Source organism: Malania oleifera, chromosome 8 (genome assembly GCF_029873635.1).
Source record: "Malania oleifera isolate guangnan ecotype guangnan chromosome 8, ASM2987363v1, whole genome shotgun sequence".
Taxonomy (NCBI): domain Eukaryota; kingdom Viridiplantae; phylum Streptophyta; class Magnoliopsida; order Santalales; family Ximeniaceae; genus Malania; species Malania oleifera.
In genome coordinates, this window is record NC_080424.1 from 64,316,250 (window position 1) to 64,332,063 (window position 15,814).

The window sequence follows — 15,814 nt, forward strand, 5'->3', positions numbered from 1 at the left end:
AACAGGTTTCCTTCATCGCTGGCACAGATAACAACTGAAAAGTTGGATAGAAAAAATTATGTTCAGTGGTCCAAGGCTGTTGGGGTTTTATTAATAGGATTACGAAAATCTGATCACTTGCTCCACTTTGGTCCTTCTGATGAGAAGAGAAAAGAAGTGTGGAGGAAGATGCCTCGACTGTTTCCTTCTTGTCGAATTTGACGGAGCCCTAGATTGCATGGATGTGCATGCATCTACATACATGCAAGGAGATTTGGGATTATGCCAACCTACTGTACCCTATTAATATTACACTGCATATAAATTATCTGAGGAGTTCTTTTAACTACAAGGAGATGGGAGCATTACAGACTATTTTGGAGAAATGAAAGGTATTCATGAGAAGCTTAACATCGTGCAACCTATAACCACTGATGTTTGTGAGATGTAGCAGAGGGAGCAGATGACAGTTCTTCAGTTTCTAGTGGGTTTGAAACTCTAGTTTGAGGCAGTTCGGTCCCAGATACTTAGCAGTGCAGAGTTGCCATCATATCGATGTTTATTCTTGCGTCCTTCATGCTTCCATCAACACACATTCTCCTGCTTTTGCATCTGTCTTTGAGAGGATAGCCTTTGCCATGCATGGTGATTCTAGTTTTCAAACAAACAACTGCAGAAGTTATTGACGTGGTTCAAGCATTCATAGCAGTAGTACGAGGTAGAGGCACTCCTTGCATGCGCTCATTGTGGACGAGGTAATCATACTATTAAGAAGTGTTGCCATCTTCATAGTAAACCTTCACATGTTGCCAATGTAGCGACCACCGACTCCACATCTTTGGGAGTAGCCAGTGCAGCCACTACCAACTGACACCTTTAGGACCAAGTAGGGGGCAACGTACTATATCTATGTCAGAGGAAGAGTAATTCCAAGTTCCGATAGTATCAAGTGTCACAACAAGCTTCTCTTCCCATTGCATCTCTTGCCCAAACAAGTAATCCCATAGCATGCTTGTCATCCAATACTTCTCATCCTAGTCCTTGGGTTATGGACTCCACTGCGACTGATGAAATCATAGGTATACCTAATTTCTTCTCTCCTCTCTAGTCTCTTGGAAACTTACCTTATGTTATTTTTACTAATGGATCCACCATTTCCACTAATGGAATTGAAACTGTAAATCCCACTTCTTCTATTTCTCTTCCTTCAGCTTTGTATATTCCCAAGTTCCCTCTCAATCTTATGTCGGTTAGCAAGATTATCAAATCCATGAATTGTTCACTAACATTCTTCCCTGATTCTGTGGTCATTCAAGATTTGATGATGAGGAAGATGATTGGCAAAGGGCATGAAGTTGGTGCACTTTATCACTTTGAGCCGCTATCTCCTTCTACCGCCTGCACTGCTACTGCCACAACTCTCCAAATTCATTGTCACCTTGGTTATCCTTAGTTGGAAAAGTTGAAATGTCTGAATTTTGTGTCTAGTCTTGAATGTGAGTCTTGTCACTTGGGAAAGCATCATTGTGGCCCTTTTTTGGCTACCCAAGTAAATAAATGAGCTGCAAGACCTTTCATGTTGGTTCATTATGATGTTAGAGATCATAGTAGAGTTGTGTCCAAGTCGCGTTTCTACTACTTTGTAACCTTTGTGGATAATTATTCAAGGATGATTGGGCTATAATTAATAAAGGATCATTTTGAGTTTTTTCATATATTTTGTGCCTTTTGTTATGAAATATAGACTCAATTTGGTTTTCCAATTCGAATGCTTCTGAGTGATAATGCTAAAGAATATTTTAGTACTCAATTAACTACTTATATGATGTATGGTATTGTTTATCAATCATCCTGTGCCAACACTCCTCAACAAAATGGGGTTGTAGAGAGGAAAAATAGATATATCCTTGAAATCACTCGCACCTTACTTTATCAAATTCATGTACCTAAAGTGTTTTGGAGTGACTTACTGTTTGCTATCTTATTAATAGGATGTTGCCCTTTGTTCTTAGTGGTATGATTCCCTACCCTGTCCTCTTTACTAATTCACCTTTATTCTCTTTACCTCCTTATATTCGAGTGTGCGTACTTCATTTATCAACTAACTCCCGAGGTGGATAAATTGGATCCTTGTGCTATAAAATGTGCCCTTTTGGGCTACTCATACTCAAAGGGGATATCATTGTTATAGTCCTACTTTGCATCGCTTCTTTATTCTACAAATCTTACCTTCTTTGAGTCTACAACACACTACACTCAGTCCTTGTGTGCTTCTGAGCTCAATGAGTCTCTTCCTCTGCCTAATCTTCTAGATTCTAGTTTGCTGTCCTTACCAAATGAACCAACTATGTCTCAATGTAGTCTAAGTCCTTCTCATCATCTCAATCATCCTAATTTGCAGGTGTATTCACAGCATCGACTCCAAGGAAGAGAGTTCCTTCTACCTTCTACTACCACGCCTTTGGTTTCCTCGTTTGATGATCATATTCCCCATGATGTTGATACTTCCATTGCTGTCTAGAAAGGTGAAAAACACATGTACACAACATCCCATCTCCAACTTTGTTTGCTATGACTTCTTATCAGTTATCACCCTCCTATCATTGTTTTTTTACTAATCTAACATCTACCACCCTTCCTAAAACTATTTTAGAAGCCTTAGCCTACTTTGTGTGGAAGAATTTCATGGTTGAAGAGATGAATGCATTACAGAACAATGATACTTGGGAATTAGTATCTCTTCCTCCTAACAAATCTATGGTTGGTTGTTGTTGGGTATACATTGTGAACGTCAATCCTGATGGTTTTGTGGCTTGTCTAAGGGTATGTCTTGTTGCTAAGGGGTATACCCAGGCGTATGATTTGGATTATTATGACACTTTTTCCCCAGCTACAAAACTCACATCAATACGTCTATTCATCTCCTTGGCCACGACTTGTCACTAGCCTCTACATTAGTTAGATGTGAAGAATGTCTTCTTGCATGGTGATCTTGAGGAGGAGGTCTATATGGAGCAACCACCTGGGTTTGTTGCTTAAGGGGAGTCGAGCTCAGTGTGTCGGCTTAAGAAGGAACTATATGGTTTAAAACAGTCTCTCAGAGTATGGTTTGGCCGACTTAGTGCTATAGTACTTGAGTTTGGGTTTCGACAATGTGTCGTGGATCATTTTGTTTTATTGTCATATTTCTATCCTTCTTATTGTGTATGTGGATGATATTGTAATTACAAATGATGATGCTAAAGGTATTCAAAGCCTTAAACATTTTCTACAAACTAAGTTTCAAACCAAATATTTGGGACCATTGAAATACTTTTTGGGTAATAGAAGTATTCAAATCTTGTATGGGAATTGTTTTGTCATAGAGGAAGTACGTTCTTGATTTGTTGGATGAGACTAGGTTGTTAGGGTCCAAATTGGTTGAAACACCCATGGATCCTAACAACAAGTTAGTGTTAGATATAAGTGATTTGTTGCCTAATCCTAGACGACACCGTAGACTTGTTGGAAAGTTGAATTATCTCACAGTCACTCGGCTGGACATATCTTTCACAACAAGTGTTGTGTGTCAATTCCTGGAATCTTCAAGGACAAGTCATTGGGATGCAGTAATTCGAATCTTGAGATATCTCAAAGGTGCACTTGGGAGAGATATCTTATATCCAGATTAGGGTACACTAATATTCATAGATATATAGATGCATATTAGACTGGTTCGCCTTCCAACTGAAAATCCACAACTGGGGTACTATATCTTGGTTGGAGGTAATTTGGTTTCTTGGAAGAGTAAGAAACAAACTGTAGTGGCCAGGTCAAGTGTTGAATCAAATAATAATGCTATGGCACACACTACGTATGAACTTTTTTGGTTGAAGAACATGTTCGAAGAATTTGGTTTTCCACATTCTTAGTCTGTGGTGTTGATGTTTGATAATCAAACTGCTCTTCATATTGCCTCCAACCCAGTCTTCCATGAGTAAGCGAAACACATTGAAGTTGACTGTCATTTTGTTCCGACAAAATTTGTGCCAAAGCTCATTACTAACACTTATTTTGAAGTCCAATGCACGTCTTGTTGATTTGTTTACCAAAGCTAGGGGGGTTGTTCAGGTTAAATTTATTTGTAACAAGCTAGGAGTATATGATATCTATGCTCCAGCTTGAGGGGGAGTGTTAATGGTTATTTTAGTCTTTTAGTATTGTTAAGGCTTGATATATATAATTGGACCACAACCTAATAGCTTAAGCTTTTAGGTAAAGTGGAACTCTAACATGCTATTCAGAGCTAGTAACCAGGAGGTGTTGGGTTCTAGTTTTGTTGAACGCATTTATTGTGTGGTGTTTAAAAAATTTTTGCATTCTATATCATGGGTGTTATTTATCATGTGTTTATCTCTCCACATGCTGTCATACTGCATGTGTGGGGGAGTGTTAAGGCTTGATATACATTGTTGGTGCACAACCCAATAGCTTAAACTTTAGGTAAAGTGGTAATCTTAGAAGTATTGTGAAGTGTGTTAGTGTTATGTTAAATAGTGAGAGTTAGCAAGGGTATTATGGTCATTAGAATGTAGTTGATATGCATTATAAATAGAGGGAGACACCTATTTTTGAGTTAGGTTGTTCATTCAATTAAAAATCTCAACAATTATGGTCTACTCAAGTGTTTCATTTCCCAAGTTCAACTTTATTTACAAAGTTCATTTATGAGTCTAGTTTCAATGTCTATTCATAAGGCCCTTTGAGTCTAGAGAAATCACACCAGTAGCCAAGAATACTCACTTTCCTATGCACATTTAATGAGTAAGGCTATCATGTACTTATATTTTTGTTAGTCTAGATACTGAACACGGCAATACAAAATTTTCTCTTTTCATTTGTCTATCAATTCTGATTTGCTCATAATTTTCTTGAGATATGGAAGAGTGGGTTGAGGATCCAGTGGAAACTTCCATAACCTCCACCGCTGCATTTCCATGCAAGATCTCACTTTGCCACAGAAAGTTCTTACAGTTAATCCTAATCTGCCAGATTTCTAATCTGATAGATCCTACAGGCTATTTCCGCCACACATGTTGCATCAAAGTGGGTGTCAAACCACTTTTACCTTTCTTGGGTTTGTTTCAGTTGCTTTCTGTTCGCTGTCTCAACTTAGATTATTTTACTTGTGTTTTTCTCAGGTCCTGTTTTAGTTATTCCTCGTGTTTTTGAACCAAGTCCATTGATTTCATTTTCACTCATCTTGTTTTAGTTATTTCTCATGTTTTTAAACCAAATCCATTCATTCAGTTTCTAGGATTGGCATCCTGGTATTTTGTTCAAGCTTCAAACATTAAATATGGCTGCCCATACATACTTCAAAGATAAATTATTCCCACCATCAAGGAAACCTTAGTTATTGCTACTCAGAAGATGTTGGCTGATAAAATGAGTAATGTGGTCAACTGCAGTAGCAATCTCTAAAGAAGGGCAGAGGATAAATGATGGGAGGTCCACATCCTCAAATTCTTGAAATCTGTTACAGTAACAGATTATTGTTGTCTTCAAAGTAGTCTTCTACTTCATTATCCCAGTCAAAAATAGGATTCATCTACTATTTGTCCAACACCACCCCATGGCTACATTCTTGCTCATAAATATCTGAATTGTTCATACTTAATTCCCTGCCGAAATTCTTTTTGGTTATTACTTTGGTTTCCAAAGCATTCTCTGCAACTCCAGCCTTCTTCGTATAAGCTTCGCATGCTGCATTCTCTGGCAAATCTGTTGTAGCTCCAATATCCTCACAACTGACCTAATTAAATCGATGGAAGAACAACACCTTTCCCCTTTTTGTTGCAAAATTTCTTGTGAAAATCTTCCAAGATGGAAAAAGTGAAGTCATCATCCCTGTTTAGTTTCACCTGTACCTTGGACGTCTCTCCAAGTTCTTTACATTCTGGCCCCCATCCATCAAGAGAGGCTCTTCAGATAAAACTGACTTTTTAACTGTTATGAGCTTTTCCTTTTCTACCCAAACTAGGCCTGCCCATTTACCCATTCTTGGTTCTGTCAAATATACAGGCTTTAGGCTTAGACCTCTTGGCCCAAACCTTATAATATATAGGTTATTGTCAATATTTATGACCTTCAACCCATAACTTGGTCCAATTCTTTTAGGTAAATAAATTTTAAAAGTCAAATTAGATATGGACCTGGATATTGCCCAGGATTCACTCCCTCCCAACTTCAGGCTTTCCAATTTTGATGGCTCGCCTTGCTGAGCTTCACGAATGATATTGCTGGAATTATCCCATCTTCGATCACCCTAACCTCCATATTTTACTATCTATGCATAGCTTCGTTCATTGGGGAATCCTGTTTTTTTTTTTTAATAACAATAGGTAATCCATTATATGAAGATTTTGCCCTCGCCCTTCTCTAAATCTCTAGATCCATATTTTTTGCAAGAAAAAAAATCATCCGCAACGGGTATTGTTGTATCGTTCCTTCATCCTCCATCAACAATTTGTAGAAGAACCACCAACTCAAAGTCATCTTCCCCTTTGGAATCCTCAGTGAAAATCTTCCCCTTAAGTACAAGAGTTTTTCCATAACAATCATGCATCTAAATTTATTTAAACACTAAACGCATGATCAAGGAACCTCCTGGGTTTCTTGTCATTTTTACCCAAGGATAATCACAATTTTGTGACCAGAATTCACAGAACAGTTGTTGTACCCATTCACTTCACTTTCCAACAATAAGCAACAGGATTCTTTAATCCCAGATCTGTCCAGAATGCTAAGGGCATGTGAAGAGGGAACCCACTCAAAATAACACTTCCCTATCAAATTTGATGGAAAAAAGCATGCTCGAAACTATATATATATATATATATATACTTCTTTTTTTTTTTTCTTTTCTGCAATGAGAAATCAGATGAAAATTAAAATTGAAATATTTTAATGGCGAGCCGTCACTGGAAAATCATCAGCAAGCCTTCAATAAAGAGTTTTATCGAATAACCCCTCATCTCCCCTCCTTTTATTGTTTCGTTACTACTCTTATCATCTGTTGCCCTTCCTAAATTAATTCCCTTCCTAAATATGTTTCTGAAGCCTTGCCCATTCTGGGTGGAGGAATGTAATAGTTGAAGAGATGAATGCTTTACAGGACAATGATACTTGGGAATCGGTGTCTCATCCTCTTGACAAGATCTGTGGTTGGTTCTCGCTGGGTATATGCAATGAAAGTCAATCTTGATGGTTCTGTGGCTCGTCTAAAGGTGTGTCCTGTTGCTAAGGGGCATGCTCAAGTGTAGGTTTGGATAATTTCATTACCTTTTCCCCAGTTTCCAAACTTTCCTCAGTTTGTCTGTTCATCTTCTTGGCCACCACTTGTCACTAGCCTCTGCATTAGTTAGATGTGAAGAATGTCTTCTTACATGGTGATCTTGAGGAGGAGGCCTAGATGGAGCAACCACCTAGGTTTGTTGCTCAGGGGGATTCAGGTTTAGTGTGTCAGCTCAAGAAGGCATTATATGGTTTAAAATAGTCTCCCAGAGCATGCTTTGGTTGATTTAGTGTTGCAGTACTTGAGTTTGGCCTTCAACAGTCTGCGGTTGATCACGTTGTGTTTTATCGTCATATTTCATTGGGTATGATCCTTCTTATCGTGTATGTTGATAGTATTTTAATTATAGGTGATGATGATCAAGGTATTTAGAGTCTAAAACATTTTCTATAGACTAAGTTTCAAACTAAATATCTAGGACCATTGAAATACTTCTTGCGTATAAAAGAATCCAATTCTTGTGTAGGAATTGTTTTGCAACAAAGGAAGTATATTCTTGATATTTCATATGAGATGGGGCTTTTGCTAGCACACCCATGGATCCTAAAAGCAAGCTAGTGCTGGATATGAGTGATTTGTTCCCTAACCCAAGATGATAACAAAGACTTGATGGAAAGTTGAATTATCTCAGAGTCACTTGGTTGGACATATCTTTCGCAACAAGTGTTGTGAGTAAATTTCTAGATTCTCCCAAGGACAAGTCTTTGGGACGTAGTAATTCACATCTATCTCAAAAGTGCACCTGAGAGAGGTCTTTTATATCGAGGTCACGGTCACACTTATATTCAGGAATATACTAACATAGATTGGGCCGGACCACCTTCAAATAGAAGATCCACGATTGAGTACTGTATCTTTTTTGGTGGCAATTTGGTTTCTTTGAAGAGAAAGAAACAAGCTGCAATGGCCAGATCAAATGTTGATTCAGAGTATAGGGCAACTGCTCACACTATATGTGAGCATGTTTGGTTGAATACTAGAAGAATTGGGTTTTCCACATTCTCAATCTGTTGAGTTAATGTGTGATAATCAAGATGCTCCTCATATTGCCTCCAAAACAGTCTTCCATGAGCGAACAAAATACGGTGAAGTTGATTGCAACTTTTTTTGAGAGAAATTTGTGCAAAAGCTCATTACCACCACTCATGTGAAGTCCAATATGCAACTTACTGATTTGTTTACCAAAGCTTTGGGGGCTGCTCAAGTTAAATTTATTTGTAACAAGCTAGGAGTATATGATATCTATGCTCCAGAGGGGGAGTGTTATTGGTTATTTTAGTCTTTTAGTATCATTAGTGTGTTAGTGTAATGCTAACAAGTGAGAGTTAGTAAGGGTATTATGGTCATTAGAATGTATTTGATATGTATTATAAATAGAGGAAGAGACCTATCGTTATGTTAGGTCTTTCATTTTACCAAAAATCTCAACAATTCACAATCGAAGCATTATTCAGAGAAGAAAGTTTGAACAGATAATGAGCCAAATTCAATAAATTTGACCCAGGATCTTCCAAAAAAATGAATACTGAGAACTTCTAATGAATAAAAGGAAAGAACAATTGAGATATCTAAGAGACAAACTTCTGAGAACTTGCATGAATGAATAAATTTTCCTTCAACATCCCACCAATTATGATGAAGGGCTTACTTGGTCTTAGTAATTGTTCACAAAACAATTATATTTCTAAAGGGAAACTCTACAGCCATTTTCCTACTAAAAAAATGTATTCAGACACCAAATTCCAAAACTCCAAATCCCTTTTGACTTGGAGCTCCTAACCACATTGCAACTCACTATCCCTTTCATTATCACCTATGATCAACCAAAGAAAATCTCTCATAATGCCTTCAAACCAATTGGCTGCATGAATACAACAACAAAACCAAACCTTAGTCCCACTAGGTGGGGTCGGCTATATGACTGCATAAAGAAATATAATTCTCCTAAACTTGTAATTCTCCTACCAAGGTTCCAAAAATATGGATCTAGAATTATCCCCTGAAGGGAGATCAGGTAATAAATGGACCAAGATAAAGGAGTACAATCACAAAAAGAAGTAAAATCCTCCACCTCACCTAAATCATGTTGATCCCACCCACACCACCCTTAGCCATATTGATCTATAATCTTAAGATTTTCTAAAAAAATTTAACAGGGTTATTACTTTCTGAAACTACTTATCAAGATTATCTCAAGAAAAAAAATGGTGTTGTTAGCGAACTGAAGATGAGACACACATACAAAAATATAAAAGACTCACATAATGCAGGTTAGAACTTCTAATTTCTTGGTCTATACTTATCTTAAAACTTGCATATTGTAAACACTTCTTTCCATCATTCCTACTTGGATTCTACCTTATCCCTAATTTTATTAATAAAGAAATATCTCCACAAAAGATAAACACTATAGAACAATTCATAGGCAAACTTACAAGAATAATTTTCACAACCCTGTCATTGAACTTACACTTGACCTAATAGAGGCAAATGCTAGCAGAAACTCATGCATACAATTTTATTGTGGTCGGCATATCATATCCATACCTTTAATGTCTTCAAGTATGATGTAAGATCGCGGATGAGTCCTTCTTTGGTGTTAGCTCTAAAATGAGGCTCGGACACAATTGGGCGATCATAACTTGCAAGTATGCCTTTTGTGAGACCATTTGCATTTAATGTTTGCCAATAAGCATCAATTTTAAAACCAGATCTTACATAATTCAAAAGTGCCTATTCAAAAAAAAACAAAAAATGATAATAATAATAATAATAATAATAATAATAATAATAATAGGCTATTTAAAATCATTGAAAACATAGTCCGGAAGACTAGAAATTTAAAAAACTATTTTACCTGACAAATTATCACATCATCTGGGCTACTATTATTGTGCAACTTCTGGTGCCATTCTTCCATCATACCACCCTTACAATCGTTACTTCTCTGATAGAACAAAAGTGGGCGCACAACGTTTTTACTTTTTTGTTTCAATTGATGCGACAATAGTAAACCGTGCAAGAAGTACAGTTAAATATACCTGAACAAGAAGTATTTCATCACGAATTCTCTGTCCAGCATCACCTTGCCCTCCTCGGCCAACACATCCCAATATCAATCTAACAAGTTCTCGGACGTTTGATTGACTTGAATATATTCTTTGCAGTAAATTTGTAAACTTATCTTGAGCTTCACTTATTTCACTGGAATATAATGTAGATTAAACAGCTAATTTAACTTTAGTGCCTGGCAGTTTGTATATCCCTCACGTTTTTCATACCAAAGACAAACCATATAGAAAGAATCTTATATGCTGATATAAAAACTAGAAGACAAATATGATTAAATATTAGTATTAATCCCAAAAAAATGCCCAATGACTGTTTAACTAAATCTCTCATGATATTCAGATATTAACAATATTTTTTAGAACAAATCAAACTGGAAAAAAATATTGAATAAATAAAAATGAAATTTGTAAATGACACTGCGAATGAAGTAATGAAATTTCAACCAACACCTAGGAACATTTATTTTTTGAAAAAAAAAAATCATTTGAAGGAATTACAAAGAAGAATATGGCAGCTTATCAAACTCATTTAACAAATGACAACTATTCTAAAATATTTGCATTGCCATTTTATGGAAAATTCTTAATATGAGCCTTCATTGTAATGCAAATTCACCACAAGACTTTAACAACTGAAAATAGGAAGGATGATGCAGCATATTTTGAAATGGAATTTAATTTGTTTTGAGAAAGTGAATTTTCATCAGATCTTGTCCATCAATTTCATATCCATATCAATAGTAACTTAGCTTCCTAGAATTTTAAGTTCATTCCTTAATCTGCCCCTCTAGGAACACATCAGGACCTTGTCCTGCTTATTTTCATCATAAAAGATGGTGTTTTAGTGCCATGATAGTCATGATATGTTGAACATAACATGAAGTGCTACTACTCATCCAAATTTTACTGACTAAATTTGCAGCAAATTTTCCAGAGTAATCTGTAATCAAATTCCAGATAGGATTGCAGATTTTCAAATAAGTAGTCACCCCATGATAACCAATAAGATAAGAAGATTCCCATGTTGTGGCTTCACACCTTGACTTGTCAACTAATTTTGGTGTTAGCTATTGCCTATTGCTAATGTCATGATATAAAATCTGTCAACACATCAAATTAAAATCAGCAATCTTTGTATGAAGAACAAAAATCAACATGTATCACAAAATTAGGCACAATTGCACAAGAAAGAGATATCCAGAAGGGTAGTCTCAAAATAATACTATTAGAGGTTATTTATGTCTTTTAGTATTATTATTATTGTGTTAGTATGTTAATTAGTGAGAGTAAGTAAGGGTATTATTGCCATTAGAACGTATTTAATTTGTATTATAAATAGAGGGAGAGACCTATCGTCAAGCGATGTCATTCATTTTAATCAAAATTTCAACATGGTACCAGAGCGTTAAACCCTATTCTTCTCAGCCGTCGTTGGAAAAGCCATTCCCGCAGCTGTCCTTCTCCGATCCACCACTACCCCTCATTATTTCACAAAACCAACCATATACCCAAACACAGAACCCTCTAAAGCCAAACCCCATTAACGGAGGAGCTCCCATGCACCGCCACATGCCGGCCAAATGCCGGCAGTGCCAACCTCATGCGCGGGCGAATAAGCGAGTTTCCGGCCACCTTTTTTTTTTCCTCTGCCATGTTTTGATTCCTTTCATAGACAATATTATCAAGCTGTTGTGCCTATTTTTTGCTAAAAAATCCAAACTTTTTCGGCCATGCACTCGCGTAGTCCATTAATCTCTATTCATGGTTTTTTTAGGCTTTTTTGTGAGTTTTTTGGAGCAGTGGGAGTATTCGTATGTCCAATTGTGAGGCTGTGGCATTGGTGAGTCGTTCATCTCGTCTGTGGTTGTGTCGGTGCTTCACATAGTTTGTGACTGTCCCGATTAGTTTTGATTGTGCTTCTTGTTTGACATTGGTGTGGCTGTTGATTTGTGAGTGTTGGATTGGAATCTAAGAATCCCAAAATTTGTTTCCTACATCGCTGCCATGACTCAAAAGTTGGATGGAAAAAACAATGTTCAATGGTCTAAAGTTGTTTGGTTTTATTCAGCAAGATTAGGAAAATCTAACCACTTGCTCCCATCTAATCCTTCTGATGAGAAGAGAAAAGTGTGGGTTGAAGAAGATGCCTTGATTGTTTCCCTCTTATGGAATTCGATGGAGCCACAGATTGCACGAATGTGTATGCGTCTAGATACATGCAAGGAGATTTGGGATTATGTCAAGTTTCTATACTCTAGTAACATTACACGTATATGTGATTTATCATAGGAGTACTTTTAGTAACAAAAAGGAGATAGGAGTATTGCAAATTAGTTTGGAGAGATGAAGCGTATACATGAGGAGCTTAATGTTGTGCAACCTATAACTACCGCCGTTCGTGTGGTGCAAAAGCAGAGGGAGCAGATGACAGTCCTTTGTGTTCTAGTGGGCTTGAGACCAAAGTTTGAGGCAGTCCAGTCATAGATACTTAGTAGTGCTGAGTTGCCATCATTTGCCGATGTTTATTCTTGTGCCCTTCGTGCTTCCTTTAGCACGCATTCTCCTACTCTTGCATCTGGCTATGAGAGAACAATCTTTGCCACAAAAGGTGATTCTAGTTATCTACCAAACAACCACAAAAGTTATCAAGGTGGTTCGAATAGTCATGGAGGTAGGGATAGACGAGATAGAGGTACTCCTCACAAGTGCCCTCATTGTGGATGGAGTAATCATACTATTGAGCAGTGTTGGGATCTCCACGGTAGACCTTCACGTGTTGCCAATTTAGATACCACCGACTCCTCACCTTTGGGGCCAAGCGGGGAGCAACGTACTATTTCCATGTCATAGGAAGAGTATTCCAAATTCCAGCAGTATCAAGCGTCACAACAACCTTCTCTTCCCATTGCATCTCTTGGCCAAACAGGTAATCCCACAATATGCCTGTCATCCAACACGTCTCATCCTAGTCCTTAGGTCATAAACTCCGCTGCCATTGATCATATCATAGGTATACCTAGCTTCTTCTCCACTCTTCAATATCCTACAAATTTACCTTGTGTTACTCTTGTTGATGGATCAACCATTGCAATCAAGGGAATTGTGACTATAAATCCCACTTCTTCTATTTCTCTTCCTTCAGTTTTGTATATTCACAAATTTCCTTTCAATCTTATGTCCAATATCAGGATTACTAAATCCATGAATTTTTTAGTGACATTCTTTCCTAATTTTGTGGTTATTCAGGATTTGAACACGAGGAAGATGATTGTGGGGGCTGTGAAGCAGGTGGACTCTATCATTTTGAGTGCTATATCTTTCTATCGCCTACACTGCTACTACCACACCTTTCCAAATTCATTGTTGCCTTGGTCATCCTTCACTGGAAAAGTTAAAATGTCTTATTCCTAGTTTGAATTCTCCGTCTAGTCTTGATTGTGAATCTTGCCAGTTGGAAAGCACTACTGTGTCCCTTTCGCTTCCCGAGTCAATAAACGGGCTGCAAGCCCTTTTATGTTGGTTCATTCTAATGTTTGGGGTTCTAGTAGAGTTGTGTCCAAGTTGGGTTTCTAGTACTTTGTAACCTTTACAGATGATTATTCAAGAATGACTTGGTTATATTTAATAAAAGACCGTTCCAAGTTATTTCATGTATTATGTGCCTTTTATTCTAAAATAACGACTCAATTTGGTTTGCCAGTTCGAATATTTCGAAGTAATAATGCTAAAGAGTATTTCAATGCACAATTCACTACTTATATGACTTAGTTTGGTATAGTCCATCAATCATCCTATGCTCATACTCCTTAACAAAATGGGGTTACAAAGAGGAAAATAGGCATATTCTTGAAATCACTCACACCTTACTTTATCAAATGCATGTACCTAAAGTGTTTAGGAGTGATGTTGTACTTACTACTTATCTTATCAACAGGAAGCCATCCTCTGTTCTCAGTGTTAAAATTCCCTACTCTGTTCTCTTTCCTAATTCACCTTTATTCCCTTTCCCTCCTCGTATATTTGGATGTGTGTCATTTGTTCATCAACTAACTCTTAGGGTGGATAAATTGGATCCTTGTGCTATAAAATGTGTCTTTCTAAGCTACTCATATACGTAAAAAGGATATCTACATCACTTCTTTGTTTCAGCCAAGGTTACCTTCTTTGAGTCTACACCTTACTGCACCCAGTCCTTGAGTGCTTCTAAGCTCAATGAATCTCTTCCTTTGCATAATCTTCCATTCTGCTTTGCTATCCTTGCCCAACCAACCATCTAAGTCTCCATGTAGTTTGAGTCCTTTTCATCATCTTGATTATCCTAATTTGCAGGTGTATTCTCGACAACAACTCCAAGGAAGAGAGTCCCCTCTAGCTTATACTACCACGCCTTTGGTTTCCTCGTATGATGATCATACTTCCCATGATGTTGATCCTCTTATTTCTATTTGGAGAGTTAAACGCACATGTACTCCATCCCATTTCCAACTATGTTTGTTATGACTCCTTATCACTCTCCCATTATTGTTTTGTTACTACTCTATCATCTACTACCCTTCCTAAATCTCTTTCGGAAGCCGTAGCCCACTCTGGGTGGAAGACTGCTATGATTGAAGAGATAAATGCTTTACATGACAATGACACTTGGGACTTGGTACCTCTTCCTCCTGACAAGTCTGTGATTGGTTGTTGTTGTGTTTACACTACGAAAGTCACCCTTGATGGTTCCCTGGCTTGTCTAAAGGCCCGTCTTGTTGCTAAGTGATATACTCATGTGTATGGTCTGGATTATTCTGATACTTTTTCTTCAATTTCCAAACTGACATCAGTACATTTGTTCACCTCCTTGGCTACTACTTGTCACTAGCCTCTACATTAGTTAGATGTGCAGAATGCTTTCTTGCATGGTGACCTTGAAGAGGAGATTTATATGGAGCAACCACCTGGGTTTGTTGCTCAAGGGGAGTCAAGCATAGTGTGTCAGCTCAAGAAGGCTCTATGTGGTTTAAACAGTCCCCTAGAGCATGGTTTGGTTGTTTCAGTGTTCTAGTACTTGAGTTTGGTCTTCGACGGTGTGCAGTGGATCATTTTGTGTTTTATTATCATGCTTCGTCGGGTAGGATCCTTCTTGTTGTCTATGTGGATGATATTGTTATTATAGGTGATGATGATAAAGATATTCAGAGTCTTAAAATTTTTCTACAAACAGTTTCAAACCAAAAATTTAAAACTATTGAAATACTTCTTGGGTATAGAAGCATCTAGATCTCATATGGGAACTGTTTTGTCATAGAGGAAGTATGCACTTGATCTGTTGGATGAAGCTAGGTTGTTGGGATCTAAACTAGTTGATACACCCATGGATCCTAACAACGAGTTAGTGCCAAATATAAGTGATTTGCTACCTAATCCTAGTCAATACCGGAGACTT

The 15,814-nt window shown here is 37.4% G+C and overlaps 1 protein-coding gene across 6 annotated transcripts in view; it reads right to left on the minus strand.

The window, feature by feature from the left end:
• The window catches only part of LOC131162512 (alpha-glucan water dikinase 2), a 157,882-nt gene that overhangs the window by 94,120 nt on the left and 47,948 nt on the right, over nucleotides 1-15,814 (minus strand). For all 6 annotated transcript variants that reach the window (XR_009138846.1, XR_009138845.1, XM_058119093.1 and 3 more), the window contains 3 exons: nucleotides 10,357-10,519; nucleotides 10,173-10,262; nucleotides 9,863-10,048 (listed from right to left, as the gene is read on the minus strand). Coding sequence is in view for 4 of the 6 variants with exons in the window: in XM_058119093.1 (XP_057975076.1) it covers nucleotides 9,863-10,048; nucleotides 10,173-10,262; nucleotides 10,357-10,519 (439 nt within the window). In the remaining 2 variants the exon portion in view is untranslated. The remainder of the gene's footprint in view (nucleotides 1-9,862; nucleotides 10,049-10,172; nucleotides 10,263-10,356; nucleotides 10,520-15,814) is intronic.